Here is a 20,839-nt window from a genome sequence, read left to right as displayed (position 1 = left end):
AGAAAAATCTCTGGTATCCCATATTCTTTTATTGTGTAGTACATCCTATCAGCAAAATCTGTTACAGTTGACAGCCACAGACAGACTTTCAGGTGGGGGTGATATCAGCTGTACTCAACATTGATTACTAACTTGAGAGATCCCAGTAATCAGTCTGGATGAAACTCATTTCTTCAAAAGTGGCTAATAAAATGTTATGCATTTAATTGGGAAGCATATACAAGCTTTTGCATGGCTTTGACACTTGACAATGCCATTCTAATACTAATTCTGACAGAAACTGAAAAGGTAAAAAAGACAGACATATCCCAGGCAGAGATGCCCACCCAGAACACAGTATGGGATACCTAAATTAAATGGCACAGAATTCAGCTCAGAAGAGTCTCCCTTTATGATCCTGTAAATTCGTGCTTATTTTAATAAGGACTTGATTTGGAAATAAGCAAACACTCTCCTTCCCACCCCACCCCCCAAACCACCCCCTCCTTTTTTATGTGTAGTAAAATTAAAATATATTCACTGGCCACTAATGCAAGATGCAAAGTCAAAATATGCTCCCCATTTTCATCAAAATAATAATAATTAAAAGCTTTGGCCTGCCTTGAAAGCAGTATAAAAACTCTCCATATATGGATACTGTTTATTTACAGAAAAGCCCAGTTTTCATACAATCAATTTTGTAAGCAGCAATTCAAAGGAATGATCCTTTTAGATTTCTGGGGAAATAACATAATGGAGGTTACTCAAAGGAATAGATCATGCAGCTACAAGCATTCTCATTATGTACATATGAGATGCTTCAATGTTCCTTGCTACTGATTACATGAGTAAACAATTTTAGTATGCAAAATCCTATTAACTCAAGGGGATTCTGCATAATTTTATAACAGCTCCACTTGTGGTGTCTGATCGACTGGGTCAGCAGCAGACAGATGGCAAAGAATTAATTCTAATTGCAATGCTGCCACTGGGGTTTTCTCTACTCACTGCATTTGGAAAAACTACACCTTTTCTTATATTTCCTACACCTAAAAGCAAGACACCATTGAGTAAAAAGATGCAAAGCAATTTCCTTTTTTTTTTTTTAAGCACATGGTTGTAGAAAGGACAGAAAAAAAGTCAAACTAATTGTCAGTCCTTCTGTCCCGACTAGGGGTAGAGGACCAATCAAAAGCCCAAATGTCAGAAGTGTTAACATATAATAAATGATAACAAATAGAAGCATTTTATTCCCTAGGGACAGGGAATACTTCACTGGTCAGTAAGCACACTTCCACAGCTAGACTGTTCTCTTGAAATTATTTCTTCTTGTCACTGTGCTTGCTTGCTGTTCTGACATTATTTGGTTTTGGCTAGTCACCTTTCACTACTTGAAGCCCTATAACCATCAGCGCTAGCTTTTACAAAGACTTTTTTCTGCCTTTTTTCCTGTGTTTTTTTAATTTAGGAGGAACAGTAAAAATGTTGCAGCAGTCAGTATAAAGAGGAAGAGCAACGGAAATTATTCTGCCTTCCATTTACCCTCCCCACATAAAACCCTGAAAAAAAGGCAATAGTGAATCTCAAATATACACAGGAATAAAATCTGATTTCTCAAGGTAGAGAGATGACACTGCAACCCACCCCTCCAAAAATTTGGGATTTCTCTTTTCCAATTCTTAATCACCCAGTTAAATCACTCCCTAATTCTAAGGTGCAATGATTAAGTATTATCTAGTACTTAGTGAATTTGTGCTTAGTGCATATTTGGATGGCAGATTATTAGCAGTCTGAAAATCTAAAAATGGTCCCTAAAATTAAATTATTAATACAGTGTTTCCCTAATCTTGGGAAAACGGTCTCCAGAGAAAACAATGATCTGGCTGGGATTTGCAGGTGGAACTCTTAAGCTCAAGAGACACAACCTATGTCCAGAAAACCTTCAAAGTACAGAGCTAATTAAACTGATACAGAAATATTTGCCAGAGTTTTGTTAGGAGACAGAGGCATTTTCCAGGCATAAACTCTGAGAAGCCAACTCCAAGACCTACATGGACATAGCAAGTATTCGATCAATTTTATTTGTCAAAGCAAAAGAGAAAAGGTGTTTTATTTTGTGGGTTTGCTTGTCTGAGGTTTGTTTTTCATTTTTTTTTTTAATTCTATGCTCCAATTAGGGAGCAGAATGTAACCGGAAAGATGCAAAGGTAAATCAGGATTTTTTTGTTAAAAGAGTATTTGTTTTGGGGAAACGTTCCCCTCATGTTTCATGACAGGACAGTTCGTTTTAGTAATACTGTGTAATCACTCTTCTAGAAGCACTATTTTCTGTAAATTGAAAAAAAAAATCTTTTTCTTAAAACATTGCAACTTTCATTCCTCTTTCTCACATGCCAGTTTGTATTACGAATGTTTCACTGAAATCCAGACTAATTAGGACTGCTTCAGAAATGAGGGCTTAGAGGTTGTCAGATATACCTGGCAACCCTTTTGGACAACTTTCTTCCATCTGGATTTTTAATTAAGTAATATGAGCAAATGATGAAAAAACATCTAGTGAATTTTGACTAATCCAAAGAAAGACTTTCCTTGTGGTGAAAGAGAAGACAACTTCAACCTTTATCACTGACTGCACTGCACTTAATCCAACCCTGTCCTTGAAACATTTCCCAGTTTTTTGGCATCACACCCAAGGAAGGAAGAATCGACAAAACCTAGTTCACATAGTACAGAAAAATAAGAGTGGTTTTTTTTTTTTTTTTTGGTAAATATTGTTGAGGGGCAGGAGGAAGGAAGGCTTTTTTTTTTTTTTTTCCCTTACCTGAAACGGAGACTGGCTGTTGTAATTCTTAATCTCCTTATTTGCTCCCCGGAAGAGCAGCACTCTGGCACAACTCTCCTGAAAATGGTAAAAGGGTAAACTTAATAATGGTCCTAAACAGATGTTGAGGCTATGAGATGTTTTGCTGCTTTGAATATATTTTCTTAAATAAGAACAGCAATAGTCAAAAAATATATGTATTAGTCTGAGAAAATAAGTTATAAAGTAGTATTTAAATGCGTGACAGGGCTTTAGGTGCTTTGCAATGTGTTAGAGTTGAAACTACTTGCAAGTGTTAAAAAAAAAAAAAAAAAAAGTAAAGGAATGTGAGATGTAAACATCTTATTAAATTTTTAATAAATTGTACTGTGGAAATTCCATATTTAACAAAAAACAAGAATTTGAAGTAAATGCATTAGTTCAAAGTGAAATTTGACTCCCATATGTTTTTTGCCTATTTTGTAGGGAAAATAGCACACTGTTCAAGGTACGGTAAACAGTACTTGTGATGAATGATATCCTCCCCTACTGCTAAAAATTATATAAAGCAGTTTTACCGGTTGCGTGAACTTTCTCGGTTTATTGGTTTGTTTGTTTGATTGATTTGTTTTCTTTCTTTGCTTTCAGTTGTTTTGTTTTTGGTTTTGGTTTTTTTTGGTTGGTTGGTTGGTTTGAGTTTTTTGATTTTATTTTCTTGCTCATCCTCAATGCTAAACATTTAATGTATTTTGTTATTGTTGTTGTTTTGTGTACCTGGAACCGTACTGACCAATCTAACCTATTCTCTTTTCCCCCCAAATACTAACAGTTACAGTGCAAACCCAATAAACTTCTTTTAAGGAAAAGAGAAATGTATGGCTCAAGACCTTCTGAACTGAGGAAATCTGCAAATGAAATCCTCTAAGAACAACTGTTTTGGATTTACACAGAGTATCCTTAGTCTACACTGTTCTGAAGTATGAGTGACCTGTCAGAAATCCTCTGTGGTTCTGGAACACTTTTCAGAATTCTAGACTTTTTGGCAATCCATATATGTATATACTCTATTTCCTATATGTCATCTTCAGTGTTCATCTTAGGATATTATGCAAACCAGTTTGTTTTTGTTTTCTGATGATGAACATTTCTACTAATTTTATTGTGCTTTTCAGATTTTTTGCCATGTTATGTTATGGAGTTCTACCAAATGAAATATTTCAAAGTGCTACCTTTCATTTCTAACAGTGAATTTGCAGCCAGATAAAAGAGTATTACAGTTTAGCTGTTTTAGTGACAGAAATTGAGCTTATTTATTAGGTTTTATGTCATAAGCAAACATGTAGAAAGTATGACTAAAAATAATTTTCCTCATGTTTTCTAATTTATCACAGCAGATTCTCGATCTCCTCCATCACAAGATTGTCCTAAATACATCTGGGGCAGAGGTATCCTACCCTTTCACTAAGGTTCATTACTCCAAAAAGATGTTCTTTTGTTTCTTTTTGCTCCCACACTTCCTATTTTGCATAACAGACTGAAACAATAAAATGAATCCTGTCTCAAGATAGGATATTAGTAATCATCTATCATCTATATTAGTAATCATCTCTCAGACAGTATTTTTTAAAGATATATAATATAGTCTCATTTGCTTGTACCAAAATCTGAACATTAGGTGAGTTCACTGTATCTCTAAACACAGAAAGACAAAGACCAATGCGTAAAATGTCAGTTTTCTAATTTTTCTGACTTCTATATTAGATATGCAAAAGAAGTAAATGTGCTGCAACCTAGAGGATGACCTCCAGGTTTAAATGAATAAATAAATATACAAATAATCTTTTCCAGGTTACTTTCCCAAGAATTTGTTTCAGACTGACTGCTAAATGATGCTAGGCTTACACACTCTATTATATTCCCACAGTGACCACTATTCCCCCAGGAATAACGTATTTTTTACATTCTTCACAATCTTCAATGCAGTTATATACAATGTAACAAAAAAAATGTAAATTGATTTATTTCTTAAATGGTTTTGATAAGAAAAGTTTTGTCAAAAGTGGACAGAGTTGTTTGACATAAAACAAATAAAATCTTGTTTTGGATGAAGTACAGATTTTCTTTCTTTGTTTCTTCTTCTTAAACAAACAAAAGCATTTCTGGCTTTGAAGTCTTTCTTCCTTTTGTCTCCTTCTCATATGTCTGGTGTTAAGGGGAACAAACCAAGGAGAATAAGCAGAAAAGCCAGAACCAAAAATGCTTCGGATTATCTTTTTTTTTTTCCCCCCCTTAATTCAAGAGAAATTCCATATTTAAGAGTTCGTTGTTTATAAGGTGCTTCCTACCAATGCCACAACTTCTGTTTGCAATTTGGACAAACTAATAACTTCTGATATTGAGAGCTTAGCATTGTTCATTCATTATATCAATTATGAATCGAATATGCAGTAGCCTTTTAGACATCATAAGACTGAAAAAGCATTTTTCAGAGATCTCTGGGCTTGTCAGCAGATAAGATTAAATTTGGTGTTTGAGTTCTGATTACCTGAGTTAATACTACAACAGTTTCCACATAGAATCCAGTCCTCAGACTGAAAGAAGGCACTCTACATCCCTGCATTTTTATTTGGAAAAAACAGAGTATAAGACCTGTCTACACTTCATTGATCTACTGGACAGCCACAAAATAATAATAATAGTGATAATGATAATTAAAAAAAAAAAAAAAAAAACTTTAAAAGAACAAGAGAACAAGAAGTCATTTGATCAGCACTTAGCTGGTACTTAAGAAAACAAATCCTGAGAAAATTCCCTGGGGAAAGCTGAAAGAGAAAAATCCAATGGGTAATGACTCCATCTACAGGAATCAAGAGGCAAAAAGGATCTTGCCATCCTTCCCATCCTCTTCTTCTCGAAAAGGTAAACACAATTCCTTCCACATTAGCTAATAACAACTTTCAATTAAGTTGAAAAAATCAACATGGGTTATGGTTGACAGCATAAAAGAAAAACTTTTACATTATTCCTGATTAAGGAAAACAAAATCAGGACACTGTAGCCACAAGCTGTAAAACTTCCAGTCAAAAAGCCCAATTTAAGGACTATGAAAACATTCATGATCTGTAGATAAAATTTCAATGAGATTCTCTGAATCTTCCACAGAATATTTCTTTCTATAAACATCAGGAGGAGAACACACCTTTACATGAAAAATACTGTCATTCAACAGGATTATTCTAATTTCCATATCATACAGCATAACATTTGCTACAAGTGTGTGATCTTGTAAATAACTATAGCCATGAAAACATTGCAATATAACGTGTTGTTGTTGTTGTTTTTTAAAAAAGAAATTAACTGGCATTTTTATGTTTATATATGGTCCAAACTTCAAAATTTTTACTATTAAAAAGTGAAATAAATGAAGTTTGAAAAAATATTTTTTAAATATTCACTTAACTGTGAAAATGCCTATAGTTACTTGTGTCTAATTCCTGATGGGAAGCATAAATGCAAAATTTTTGTTGAGAAAAAAGTGAATTTCAATCCTCTGCAAAATCCTCTAGGAATTTGTATGCCTACAGAAGAAACAAAACAAAACACACACACACACAAAAAAAAAAAAAAAAAAAAAAAAAAAAAAAAGCTTAAAAAAAGAAACTTAAGCTTAAAAAAAAAAAAACTAAGCTTAACCCAGTTGTTCCAGGAACTTAACCTGTTGAAGACCACCAGCAGACAGGGAGCAACAAGCAATCCGCAGAGACGCTTACACACAGATATGTTGCATGCTTCAAACAATAAAGAGCATTAACAGGGAAATTTTGTATGACTGGACTCTTTTTGATTTGAAATCAATTATGGCACACACAACAAGTCAACTGTCAAATTATTCCCCAAATTCTATTTTTAAAACAGTCATGTCTTCAATACTTGAAGAATCTGCTTTGAGAAGACTTTTGAAAAAGCTGAGATTGTAATTAATTAAGAAGCAGATGCTTTAACAGATGTTTCACTAGTTACAGTCACATCTCATGACTTGTATTTTCCTAATCCAATGTAACATTAAACGTGCTGTGTTTTAACATAGTTGTAAAACCTATTCCCTCCCTACCATCTCTGCAGAGAGAATATTACATGCTATCAAATCAAAATGGTTCTGTTATTTGTAAATGGCTACACAAGTTGTAAATAGCAGAACATTAGACATCTTTTGTATAATCTACAGATATATTTCTACAGTATTTTCCAAGTGTTTCTTATTTAATTCTAACTTAAATTTTAGCAAAACAGCAATAAGTTATTACCAGGAAACAAATATTTAGATACAACACTAAAAAACAGTCCAGTCATACATTGTGTTGTTTTCTTTTCCAATATGTATATTTATTTCAATAGGTATAATTTTGCTACCAACAATGAGCAGCCTTATTTGTAATCAGTGACTAAAATATTAATAAAGTTGTGTTTAATTATGTCCCTTCTAATTTCTAGGACCAATGTTTAAAAGTGGAGAATGTGTGTGCTCACTCACTTGGTTGTAAAGGGCACAGATGTGCAGAGCCGTATTTCCTGATGCGTTCTGCGCACACATGTCTGCGCCATAGAAGAGAAGGTGCTCCAGATGTTGGACATGTCCATACCGGCAAGCCTATGAAGAGATACATTAATATCTCTGTTATGATACAATCTGGCTGTATCAGGCAAGCATTCCATGCAAACATTTTTTTTTTTTTTCATTTTTTAATCAGATAATATATTACTTAAATTTAGACCTAATTTTTAAAACCACCCCTGGACTGAATGGGAAGCCTACCAACCAGATCCGCATATCTGTCTATGAACTCAGATGCGTGCACTTCAGGCACAGCAAGTCTGTGCAAAAATTTAAGCATATGCTTAAGTACTTGGCGAACAGCAACGTAAATTATTAAGAAAATACAAAGATTGATATTTTTCTAATATATTCTTAGGCAGAATATATAAACAGAACTAATATTCCTAGCCAGTTAATCATGTTTAACAGTTGACAGAAAGTAATTTTTTTGTCCTGGAAAATCTTTGGAAAGTTGTCCACTAGATGGCACTGAAGATGATCAGATTTCCAAAGCCTGATTTTAAGGTGTGAACACAGTTTAGGGAAATCTGGTCAAAAGAATTGAAATAATAATTTTCAGATTATATGATGTCACCAGATGTACAGATTTTCCCCAAAAGAGGGAAAATCTTCAAATGTTACTTTCACTCACACAGATAGAATGTTAAACCCTGAACAGTTGTAGATAAACCTGTACAGAATGAAACTCCACTGAAATTTGAAATTTTCCTGATTTGCAAATAAGTTTGAGAAAAATCACATTCTTTCAATTCATAAGTCTCAATTACTTTACTCCTTTCTTCTCTGTAGCACACCAACTGAGCATCTCCCCAGTTCATAATACTTTTACCTTGACATCATCTCAGATCAGTATCACTCCTATAATATATGGATTCCTATTCCTATAATAATATGGAATTTAAACTGAAAGATACAGATATACAAAGCCATTCACCCTGTCTTAAGTATCTAATTACTACTGACTTCAGGGGGAATTATATCACCTCACCTTGCAATTTGGATCAGAAGTGTTAGTGTACTGCTCAACGCACAAATTAAATGTGACACATCTGGGATTGAACTGGATTTCCCAAATCCCAGACTCGTACCCTAACCACTACATCTTTTCTTTCTCTAAATTTAAATTGCAAGAGACAGAAAAACAAAACAAAACAAAACAAACAAACAACCAAAAACAGAAAAACGGTGATTATTAATTTATTCATTTACAAGTTATATGCAAAAACTAATGGAAACATCATGGCAGCTGATGTTAGAACAGGAATATTTTAAGGCAATAGAAAGCAAGCATCTGAAAATAAGCAAATTGGAGAAACAGAATCAAACCATAGCTGTGTTTCTGAGTGGGGGGGAGAATAGAGGAAATGCACAATGAGCCATAAATGATCATTTCAGTCCTATTTCTAAAAGTCAATCAACAGCTAGATATGAATGTGCAGGTGTCCAACTTTCTATTCTTCCTACAATAAGCTGGACTAAAACCAGGCCTTTCCCCCACTTTTTTTCCTTGCTACAGTTGGGTTTAAACTTCTCTTCCTCTGGCAATCTGACAGCAATGTTTTATTCAGCTTATTGGGAGGCTCTGGAAGACAATTTACACAAGGGATATATATTTCCCCTAGGTATACATGCTAGGAAAGCTGTCCAAACCATTCAGACCATTTGTCAGGGCTCCCCATCATGGTCAATGGAGAGAGACTGGTATCTCCAAGAAAGAAGAAAGTATATCTGACAAACACACAAGAAGTATTACCAGGGAAATCAACATTTAGCAAGTAACAAAAAGATTGAGATAGCCTTTTTTTTTTTTTTTTTTTTTTTTTTTTTTTTTTTAAATTAAGTGCCACGAAAAGGCTGCTAAGCTTCAAACTTCCAAGATTCCATTGACTAAATATGATTAGCACCCAGCTGCAGTAGCAATTTCTGCAGCAAAATCCACAGTAACCATAGGACTAAAAAGTTAAAAAATATTCTATTGGGACAGCTTACACTTCTAACTGACCGTAGCAGAATGCAAAGCAATATGTAAACAGAAAAAGGAAATTTTCTGGAGAAAAATGGAAAAAAAAAAAATCCAGAAAATGGAGAAAAAATTCCATACTTGTATGTACAAGGACTAAACATATACAAATGGCATTCAAAACACTGTTTAACCATAAAATATACATGGTGCACATCTCCTGGTACTATTTGAACTCTAACCAAAAAATATTCTTATCTACCTGATGAATTTCTTGCCATCCGTTTTCATCTTTGCAGCTAACTGTAGCGTGTTCATGAAGTAGCAGTTCACAGCAGTAAGGATCCCCTCCCACCACAGCAGTGTGGTACAGAGGTGTCAGGCCACAGCTGTCTTTGTAGTTAGGAGATGCTCCAAGTTCTAAAAGAGTCTGAAAGCAACCACAACCTGTTAAAACTATCTTTTGGAGGGACTTGTATGTGAAAAGAGACTTTTCTACCTTTTTTGTAAAATAATTACAAGGTTGATATTTCCCATAATGTGTGTTTGTTGCTCACTTATTTACAAGCTGAAAGAATGGGCTGCAACACAGGGTAAGCTGAGGAAGGAATGACCCCAGAAGAATAAGGACCTCAAGGTGCCTACAGGGACAGCAAGGAAAGGGTGAGTGACAATGTCCTATTTCCATCTTTCCTTCAATTTCAGAACTGGCACTCTGAAAATGTCGCATTGACTTTGAAACACATTTACCTCTTCAGTTACAGGATGCTTTATCAAAAATGTCATGCAATTTCAATATCTGTCAAAAGGCAATAAGCAAATGCCATAAACATAAGATTTAATCTAGCATATCAAAGTGATATAAGAATACCTGTTAAAATATGAAAGAAAACAGAAAAGACTATGTTAAGATACAATGTGTAATCTGTATCACTGGCATTTACTTTCAGAGATAAGCAGCAATAATACTATCCCTATTTCCTCAAGCAGATATTTCCCAATCTATCAGTGAATGAAGTTGAATTTCACCACTACCCAAAAGTTAGAAGTAAAAAGGCCCCTTATTGAAAGCAAATCCTAAGATTTTAAAACCACTAGAAAGCACTGGAACAAATATGTATTAAAAGATCCATTGGGGACAATACAGTAATTAACTGAATGCATTTTCCTTTATGTATTTTTCTGGATAAAGTAAGGTGTAATTTGCTACTAAAAGCATTTACCTTGAGGGTTACTTGGTTCTTGGCTCTGGCTGCTTTGTGTAGAGCTGTCATTCCATCTTTGGCTCTGAAGTCTAAATGTGCTCCTCCATTTTTGAGAGCTTTTATCACTTCTACTGTATTGTCAAGCTGAACTGCCAAAGTTAGTGGTGTTTCTGAAGAATAGAATAGTATACACATGAAAAAGATGACCAAGTTTACAAAATAAAGAACATCTGCTTTACAAACTTTAAAAATGTGAAGTTAAAAGTACTAATTAAAGAAAATCATAAATTATCAATTTCCTTCTTTGGACAGCAAAACCATACAGATTCCATTAGCCTAGAATTATGAAGGCAACAGAAAGAATGCATGAGATTTAACCTGTTAATCAGTTTAGGCTGAGCAACCCCATGGTACTACGCTATGCTGCTACTTTTATTGTTCTGACCTCCACTTTCTAGGTCATGATAGTTGGGGTCCAGTCCTCGGTCCAACATTTTTGTGATTTTTTCCACTGAGAGGTGGTGAACATGATCCATAAATTTTCTCAAATTAGCCTGAAACAAAGCGTGACAAATTAATCATCCTCTGATTGTAAAAGGAAAATTTTGACTAAAAGTGAAATATTGTCACTATATATCCATTGATACCATGGAACAAATTCACATTCCTGGAGAACCCAACTTTATGCTGTGAGCATACACCACACAGTTTGTAAAGTTTAGAAGTCAAACACAATGAGAGGATTCTGTTGTTCATAGTTTTAAGGAACAAGTGAATGAAAGATTCTTTAAGCAGGAAATTAGGATAACATAAGGTGATCATTATTATTCTGACCTGAAAATGAGTCTAAAAACATAGATCAGCATTTCTGCAGCATGCTAAAAGCATGTTGTATTTACGTAATACGATTCATTCGATACTACTTGTACACCTACATGAGAGTTTTCTATAAGCAAAAATCCCATATCACAATTCACACATCTCTGTTGGCACTACAAACACATACTACTTGTTGTTTGGTAATTGGACCAGGTGGTAATGAACTTCTACAGTTTCTCAGACACATTACTTTTCTTAGAACACAATTGTTTGCTTCCCCAGTAAACTGGGCATACCTTTGTGTGAAGCTTGGCCAGTTGTTTTTCATCAAGATTGAACTGTTTGTATACTCTTTTCTTGTATCGAAACTGAGAGGAAACAAGCAAACAAAAATTTAAAATATCCCATTTTGCTTAAAAAATAATAACAAGAATATTTCTGACCTTACCAGGAAGTATTCATGATGATGTAGATTTTGGAAAAATAAAAAAAAAAAATAAAGGCTTAGTATTTCATTTTGAATATTCACCAATAATCAGCCCAATAATCAGCTTAACTTAGTGTCATTATGGCCATACAGTTCATGTACAGAAAATTACTATCTTGTATAAATATGCTGAAATAAGTGGAGTTACATGGGAAATACGATCAGCCTCTAGAATCTACGTAAATAAGCAAGAATTACAGTGAAAAAAGCTTTCTCCCTAAAGGCATCTGTGCATTTCATTTATAGCCTCAGATAGAAAGAAGACCTGGGAAGGCATGTTAAATAACAAAATACATATTTCAAAATAGCAGCATAACACTTCTGAAACTTAAATTAAAGAAAAAGATTCCTGAAAAATCCCTTAAACAGCATAGGCAGCACTTACACATGGGAAGAGTTTTCCTGATGCTTAACAGAACTGGTCCTGTGAATTAGGTTCATAGGATTGTCTCTTTTGACTGAAACTCAATCACTGTGAGCAGTTTGATGCCCTTTGGCTAGAGTAGACAGATCTACAGCCAAAATCATGTTTACATAATTATAATTTCCTATTATTTCATCATACTACATACATTTCAAAGAATGCAGCACATTTGTTGGGCAAGGAGACTATATGGTAGGTGGCTGTAATAACAGCTTTTAAAAAAGATCACTTTTAACCCATTTATTGCAATCCTTTAGCTGTTGCTAGAAGAATTTTGTAGAGTTAACACTCATGAAACAGAACACTAAAAAATATGACAGATAAAATAATGCAGTTATTTATTTTGCTTATGGCTATAATATGAATATAATTGATTGGCTCTCAGAAATAAACTGCTGGAAAAGCCAGGACTCAAAACTCACTCTGGACCCTGGTTCTTCTTTCTAGTAGTGGGGTGTCTGTTAATTACAGATTACTACTGGGTGATGTACCACCATACAAGCAATATCAAAATTAATTAAATGCCAGTTCTGTACCCAGCTTCCTGCTGTACAGTGTGATCTGGCTCTGCTCTCCGCTTGCCCAGTGCCATAGTAGCTCTGCCCTGTTTAACCCCCAGCAGTGCAGCCCCTGCATGAGCAATGGAGAGGAGAACAGGTGACTGCTTCACACAAACTCACTCTCCTCAGGCTTCATTGAGACAAAAATACCCTCCTTTGGCAGGAGACAAAGGGTTATTATTCAGCAACTGCTACTCTACTATGGTAAACCTAATCACGGATCCAAAAGGTTAATCCAGTACCTTACATTTCTTTTTTAAATCAGACTAAGATGGTTTAGTGGAGGGCTGTTAGCGTTAGGTTGGAGGTTGGACTCGATGACCTTGAGGTCTCTTCCAACCTAGAAAATTCTGTGCTTCTGTGATTCTGTGATGTCCACTGTGTTCTCAGCAGAGGAAAACCTCAAAATCAAGTTTTCTGAAGGGTTTGATTCTGTGCAGATTTCTGGGCATAATACGTGGAATAACTCCACCAAACAGGCAAACACCAGCACTTCTAGGAGCAAGGGTTCAAGTTCAGACTTGCTGATCACTGTTTCTAAACACAATTCTACTGCATGCAGAAACCTCAATTACAGTTTACAGTATCAAAAGAATACAATGATTTTTGATATAAAGAAATACCTCTAGGGAAGGAACTCCTTTATTCACTGGCTGTGGGTATTCCCTAAGAAGTCGTTCCTCATCCAAAAACTTCCCATCCCTACCATTGCTTGCAGGCTGGAACAGTCCATAATTCAGGACATCTTTCAAACTCTGATTCAAAGTGCACAAAATTCGTTGTTTTGCAACCCACACTGAAGCTTCTGGGTTAAATCTAATGCATTTCTGCAAAGAGAAATGATAAGAAGTGATAAATCTAAATAATGAGAAAACATTCAAACACTATCTTATATTCTAAAATTCACAAGTGTTGTATATATATAAAATAAATCTATACAGGCCATGACAAAGCATACATCAACAGGACTATATTGCAGATGCTCCTTCCTCTGTAACAGCTAATCTAATGTACAAGCATTGTGAAAACCCAGGACATTTCATGTCCCACCACAAAGATCAGAGACCACTTCCTTTTTCAGAGAAAGGATGCCTTTAAGGCAAACGTGTAGGAAAAGCCAAGTGTAAGAAGGGATGTTACAAGATATTTAACCATCCACTTGATCCTAACTTGATGTTCTGATGATCAGTCTGATATGCAAGAGTTTCACACACACACACACACAGGGAAAAAAAAAAAAAAAAAAAAAAAAAAAAAAAAAAAGTATTCAGGCTAGAAATCTAGTTTGTTTTAAGCTATGTTTATCTTGGGGCAAGCTTATGAGAGGATCTATCTGATGTGAGGCAGCAGAGGATTTGAAAACCTCAAAAGAGCCTTTTCAGTTCTCTGATACTCACCAAGTTGGAATTCAGGAATTTAAGAAGTTAAGAAATTTCACAGAATCAAAGAATATCCTGAGTTGGAAAGGACCCACAAGGATTATCTATTCCAACTGCTGGATTTAATAACTGCTGCCAATTTACTTTATTTGCTTCCAAATTCATTGCAATGTGTTACAGAGATGTTTTGACCTAGGAAATAGCAGATAGCTTTAATAATTTATGGTCTTATATATAAAAATGTAATCAAGTGAGATAATAGATTTTGTCATGAATCTTTTTGTCATGAATTTTTTGTCATGAATTTTTGTGTCTAGGAAACATTTTTTGTTCTGGGGTGAATCACCGGGGTGTGCTGAACCACCTCGGATCCCCTCTGCACGTTTTGCAAAAAGGAGTTGTAAAAAAGGAAACACAAGAACAGAAAAGCAGAGACTTGGGCACCAGACTGTCTTCTTATGCCTCCACAACAGGGGTTCTCTCTAAATCTCAAAGCCCTTATTCAGACATGAAGCTAGTGGAAAAATTGAAAAAGGACCTAGAAAACAACAACAAAAACTTGTTGTACTGACAATATCTAAGCTAGCAAACTTATTTCATATAAAGAACTATCATTTTGTGTCAAACTCTGTAGTCAAGCTTCCCAGCTATGCAAGCAAAGGGATGCCAAAGAAAATTCCAGTTTAGGTGATAAAAATCCATAATTCTGTTTAACAGGTAAGGAAGAATTTGCAGAGGGTATTCTATCTGTAAATATCTTGTACGTGTGGTACCTTCTTTCACAATGTACTACCCACTTCAGTGATGTGGTATGTTGTCTTCTCAATTTGCAGTCAGAAAAGTTACAATCTGCATTTTAAGATCCCTTACGTAAAAAAAAAAATAAAAAATAAAAAATAAAAAAAATAAAAATAATAAAAATATTAGGCAGAATTTCCCATCAAGTTTCCCATGTAGAGTCATTCCTCAGATTCTGTCATATTTGTATTTAGGGACAGAAAGCAGCTTCTTAAATATTCTATAGAATATTTTAGACTGCAGAAGACTGACAAAATTCTGCCCTTGTTTTCATACTTAAAATGCCAGAAAGTTTCCTACCTTTGACAAAATAAATAAATGGACAGCCAAACATACCACTGTCCTCCATACTTTATCTCACAAAATATTCTTTTAAAATCTTACTTTCTCATTGCTAATGAAAAGCTACCCCTTTAATATAGCCATCTTGGTACACACAAATGCATACTTTGATTATTTGATTGGTTTAACACTACTAAACAGCTCAAATTTGGGCACAATACAGAAAGCAAAAAGCCCTTGCCCAAAGAGTTTGTGATTTTTTTATTTGTTTTTTAAACAGATTAGTCTGTTAAATCTGTGATATGATTAATTTTACAGCCTAATCTGATCAAAATGCCCTTCTTGTACTTGCAAGTAGAGATGGAAAGCTGCAATAGAGACATGATAGCTCGTGTCTCAGCACTCAAAGTTACTGAAATTACTATCAACTTTGCCATAGGCTTTGAGCTCCTCACTTGGGCTGTAGGACATGATTTTGGCAAGATTAAAGTACCAATACTTATTGAAAATTATGCTTGTAAAGAATTTCCATAGAATGGAAACATCAGCCCTATAACCAAGGAGACATACACAGCCAAAAAGGATTTAGGATTATCATTGTGGGGTATAAGTTGGACTAAAAAAAACAAAACAAGGGGGGGGGGAAGAGAGAAAGAAAGAAAGAAAAAAAGCCCTCTGAATCTTGCTAAACAATCTTCTTTGGGTTACAAGATCTGAAGTTAGGGAATTAGGAGCTACCACAAGTGGAAGCAGACAGAGCTATGGGATGCCAACAGCAGAGTGCCTGCAGCCATGTACAGCAGCAGCTCACCTGATGAGGGCTTTATGCAGAGGGGAATAGACAAAATAGATCGGAGGGGTGCCAGACCACACACAGCAGAAAGCATTTTACAGCACATCAAACCTTCATAGACTCACACCTAAGTAATCTGCACATAATGAACAACTGTGCAAACGCAGCCACCAAAGGTATGTTCATAAGAGGAGAGGATTCTTTGCCTTTATCACATAAACAGCTAATCAGTACTGGACTAGGAATGAGCCCAAAATCCATACAGAAAACTACGATCAATAATAATTCATCAACATGCACTGTCAATAGCAGGATATCATGAAATCTGACGTCAGCAAACTGGGATTTACTGCCTGCTTGAGGAAATCGAGCAGTTCAGCAGGCAGGCTGAGGAATGTTTACCATCCACTGTACTTAAACATATTGTTGGTTCTTCCAGTTTTAGGTAAAAACAAGCTATAGTTCAAAAGAACAGAAAGCCTCAAAAAGTACCAGGCAGGCATTAAGACTTTGGATTACTTTTCTCTTGCGTCTGCCTGTTTAAAGAAAGGAGAATTTAAAGAGCCTAGTACCAAAGTTTAATTTCATGGCAGAAGTCAAACTCAACTTGTGTTCCGACCAGCTTCCAGGTCATTCTGGGGTAACAGTTGCTGGCAGCCTATCTGACATAAATCTACAGAGTCTGGGATACTGCCTTCTTTCTTCAGATTCATTTGTTTGGCAGAGCAGCAAAACATGAGGCTCTGGGAGAGACTGCCCTCTTGTTGAGCACAACTTCGTAACTGTGGTGACCACGAGAAAGTAAGACGGCAGCTAAATCAAAAAAAGCCAGACAAATTTTTCTAGCAGGATACTTTCAATAACTTTTTAATAACAAAAAATAAAATAAAACATAAAAACAAACAACAATAATAAAAACAGAAAATGGGGACAAGTTTTGTGGCAAAGAACTACAGAAATACATAAACAGATATTTTGATACGAAAGATGTGGGATATATTCATGCCAACTTTTTGTTGCATCCCAAGGCCAGAATGCTGACTACATAAAATTACAACAGACCTATTCAAAGGGAAAAGGAAAGGGGAAAGGGAAGGGAACAGGGAAAAGGGGGAAAAGGGAAAGAGCCCTGAGTGACTCAAAAACCCTGTCAAAATCACACTGGGCCACTAGAAATCCTAGTCTAGCAGCAAGTCAGCATAGCAGCATCAGCTGATGAAATGTGAGATCTGCATTTGTAACATTAAAGCTCTTCGGATCATGAGAGACATGGTCAATTATAGTCTTATACATCTACATGCTGGTAAGAGGAAGTCGCAAGTGTAACAGCAGAACAGGGAACAAGGGAATCATATAGCTCACCCATGCCAGCTAAAGGGAAGCTATTAATTCAACGGGAATAATGTTCATGATACAGAATCTCTGAGGAATAACATTTATCCCTTCAAAGTCGATCAACCAACACTTCTTTATCATCAGACTCATGTGGATGTCAATCACACAGAACTGCGCTGCGACAGAGGAACACTGACAAAAGGTTTGTACAGCTGCCTCCAAAATGTGATTGTCAGATTATCAAAATACAAGTTATTCCTTTGGATAGAAGACATCAAGATTAAAGATGCGACAAACAAAAAGTGGAAAATGCAAATGAGAGCTGGATATCAGAAAAAAAAAAAAAAAAAAAAAAAAAAAAGAAAGAAAAGAAAAATAGAAAAGGAAAAAAAAAAAAAAGACACCCTCATATTAATTTACGCCTAGTATTCAACTTAATTCCTTGACACACTGCATTTCTTCCTCAAAATGAATTCAGAAAGCACAGAATTCATGAGGTGAAAGGTCATTGAGAAAAAAACCTGACCACATTGCCACAGGTGGCAGATCACCTGCTGTCAGGGCATAAGTATAGATCTTGGCAGCTCCCACAGTGTTTCCATCATCAAAACAAAAACAAACAAAAAAGGAATGTCTGCTATAAACAGAAAATAACAATAAGCAATCATTCACAAAATGGGGTACAGAATATCCGTGAAAGTTGCAAAAGAAACCCTGCAATGGATCTGAGGCAGTGGACAGCAGAAAGATAGGAAACAAAAAAGGTTCTTAAGAAGGATAAAAAAAAAAAAAAAAGTGTCTCAAGCTGCAGACATGACAATTGTGTTCCTACCTTCATAAAATAAAAGTTAAACAAACTAAACAAGTGCTTTATCCAGGAAATAAAAGTACTGAAGGGAAGATTCTTAATAAATACTGAAAAAAGTAATGTATAAGGAAGGATACAAATGTATAAAAAGCAATGCAGAATAGGAAAACCAAAAAGCAGTTACAACTTAAGGTGTTGCTGTACCAAGCTGCCACTTACCAAACAACGTTTTGTGAGAAAATTCCAATATTTAAAAAAAAAAAAAAAGAAAATGAAAATGGGGAGGGGGAAGTTTTGCTTATAACTGAAGTGGAACAGCAAAACAGATGGACAGAAAGCATTTCAAAGAAGTTCTCAACAGACCCAATCCCTTCTCAACATCAGAAATTAATAAAACATTTGATTCTGAGCATTCTGATTTTAAACATAACCCAGAGGGAGCACATAAGCATAGGATAAAACAGAAGAGCAGAACAACCACCATATGTTGATAGCAAAACAATAAAAACATTCCTAAAAACAACTGGCTGACAGATTTCTTTAAGTCAGGGATAAAGAGCAATTCTGAACACAAAACATTTGACATCACTGGTGGAGCACCATGTAGAGCTTTTCTTGACAAGAGCAACTGGAGAAGAACCAGACTGCTTCCAGTTAGAGGCAAAACCTCTTACAACGTGTAAGCATGGGCTCATAGAGGAAATGGATACAAGACTTATCCTCAATTCCGATAAGATCCAGGGAGAGGTCAGATATGCCATCTATCATACAAGAAAACACAGGAGGTCGCTAGTTTTCCATGTCCAACAGTCATTCAATGGCATATGCGGATACGGCTGCCTTTGGGCATGAGGTAGGTAGTTGGGATAGTTTCAAGCCCAGGTGAAGTATTCGATCCTATCCATCCAAATCCTTGCACTAATGGAGAGGCCACTCTGGCCAGGAGAGGAGGAACACCCAGTTACCATGATTCCCATCATAACAGCAAGAAGTAGGGGTCACTGTGAAGCCATCCGGGGCCCTCTGTGCTGGATGCACTACAAATAAGCTACTGCTCAAAAGATTACACCTGTGTCTTGTTCCATAACGGGGCTATTAAAGCTGAGGCTCCTGGTTTATTAAATCAGGAAATTAAATGCTGTGTGATGCAGCTTCTTTGCTCACTCTCCTAAGCACATAGGTTTGTGAATACGGAGGGCTTTTTATGTGCTCTATTCCCTCAGTCATTTTGGTGAATCAGGAAATCTTTTAATCACTCATTTAAACATTCTCCTTGCTCCTGTGCTAAGGATGACACTTAGTTGAATACAGATGATGAACAAAAGAAGAAAAAAATATTCTTTCTACAAAGTATTGTTTCAACACATTGTATTACCATCTGAATTGAAAAGGAGACAAAAAGAGAATTGATGAAATAACTGAAAAATAAGTCTTCATAAGAGCTTGTTGAGGTTTGAAATATCTTTAAAGTTTCAGATTAGAATAAGAGGGCAGTAAGATAAATTTCCTACAATGGGTGATAATTTATAGCTTTCTATAGCAGAACATCCTACTTATTATGCTTGGTGATTATCTTATATTTGCAATGAATTAAAGGTGATTTACACCACCATCACTGCAGAGGAGCAAACTTTTATCCCTAGTGAGTTCAGCTAGGGATTTAAACCCGCCAAGTGAGTTCAACTTTATCTAAAGCCCTATACTTACCTTCCTTTAAAAGAATACATTCTCGGTGAGACTTCTAAAAACTAATAAAGAATGAAAATATAAAACTAAATAATGCAATTTCATGCTCCTTTGATTAAACAGCATAATTTCAAATAACTTTTATAGTAAATTAATTGTGATTACACAGCAAATGGGGTGCATGTTGGGTTTGGCTTGTGTTATAACACAGCTCACAAACTTATCTTTACTGAGCTGTGCTACACTGCATTTAAGCTACTCATTTGTAAAACTAAATCCAGATTTCACTTTTTTGAACAAGAGCTTGTGGGCTGATAAATCAGACATAGATCATCTGCTACAGGATTATTTAAAACAACTGAGTTACTTTTCATTAATACTTTACTGAAAATCAAAAAACAAACATACACACACACAAAAAATAATTTCATTTCCTGCACAAAATGAATTTAAACAAAAATTATTGTTTCAACAGCGTCAATAAGTAAATGATTATTGGTCTAAGAAACAGAATAATGAAATGAGAGGACTTCAGGAGGCTAACATCTCTTTGATTTTAACAGCAGAGAGAAGTCAGCAAGTAAAGCTGATCTTTCTGTTTATACTGGATCTATTCATTGAGCACTGATCATAGATAGAGCAGACCGCTAGGATCATTGACAGAGGGCTTCATTACAGGGAAAATCTTTTTAAAATTTAAGATGCACAATAATGGATTTCAATATTTCAATCAACACTGAAATGAAAGATCCAAGGTAATGACTGCTTCAGCCAAGATTTAATAAGGATGCCATGGGTGGTTCCCAGCAACCACAGTGCTGCTCTTCCCTCAAAAGCCTTCCTGTCAGCTTAGGTCCCACACCACCTTTTCTTCACAGATTTTAATCTCGTACAATTTCAACTATTAGA

At 35.4% G+C, this 20,839-nt stretch overlaps 1 protein-coding gene across 5 annotated transcripts in view; it reads right to left on the bottom strand.

Moving 5' to 3' along the window:
• Nucleotides 1-20,839, bottom strand: part of SHANK2 (SH3 and multiple ankyrin repeat domains 2) — a 347,944-nt gene that overhangs the window by 285,276 nt on the left and 41,829 nt on the right. For all 5 annotated transcript variants that reach the window (XM_084522208.1, XM_084522207.1, XM_084522209.1 and 2 more), the window contains 7 exons: nt 13,473-13,676; nt 11,675-11,746; nt 11,005-11,113; nt 10,578-10,729; nt 9,617-9,784; nt 7,311-7,427; nt 2,801-2,878 (listed from right to left, as the gene is read on the bottom strand). In XM_084522208.1, coding sequence (XP_084378334.1) covers nt 2,801-2,878; nt 7,311-7,427; nt 9,617-9,784; nt 10,578-10,729; nt 11,005-11,113; nt 11,675-11,746; nt 13,473-13,676 — 900 coding nt within the window. The remainder of the gene's footprint in view (nt 1-2,800; nt 2,879-7,310; nt 7,428-9,616; nt 9,785-10,577; nt 10,730-11,004; nt 11,114-11,674; nt 11,747-13,472; nt 13,677-20,839) is intronic.

Source organism: Aythya ferina, assembly GCF_964211825.1.
Source record: "Aythya ferina genome assembly, chromosome: 5".
Taxonomy (NCBI): domain Eukaryota; kingdom Metazoa; phylum Chordata; class Aves; order Anseriformes; family Anatidae; genus Aythya; species Aythya ferina.
This window is presented reverse-complemented; position numbering and strand designations above follow the sequence as displayed.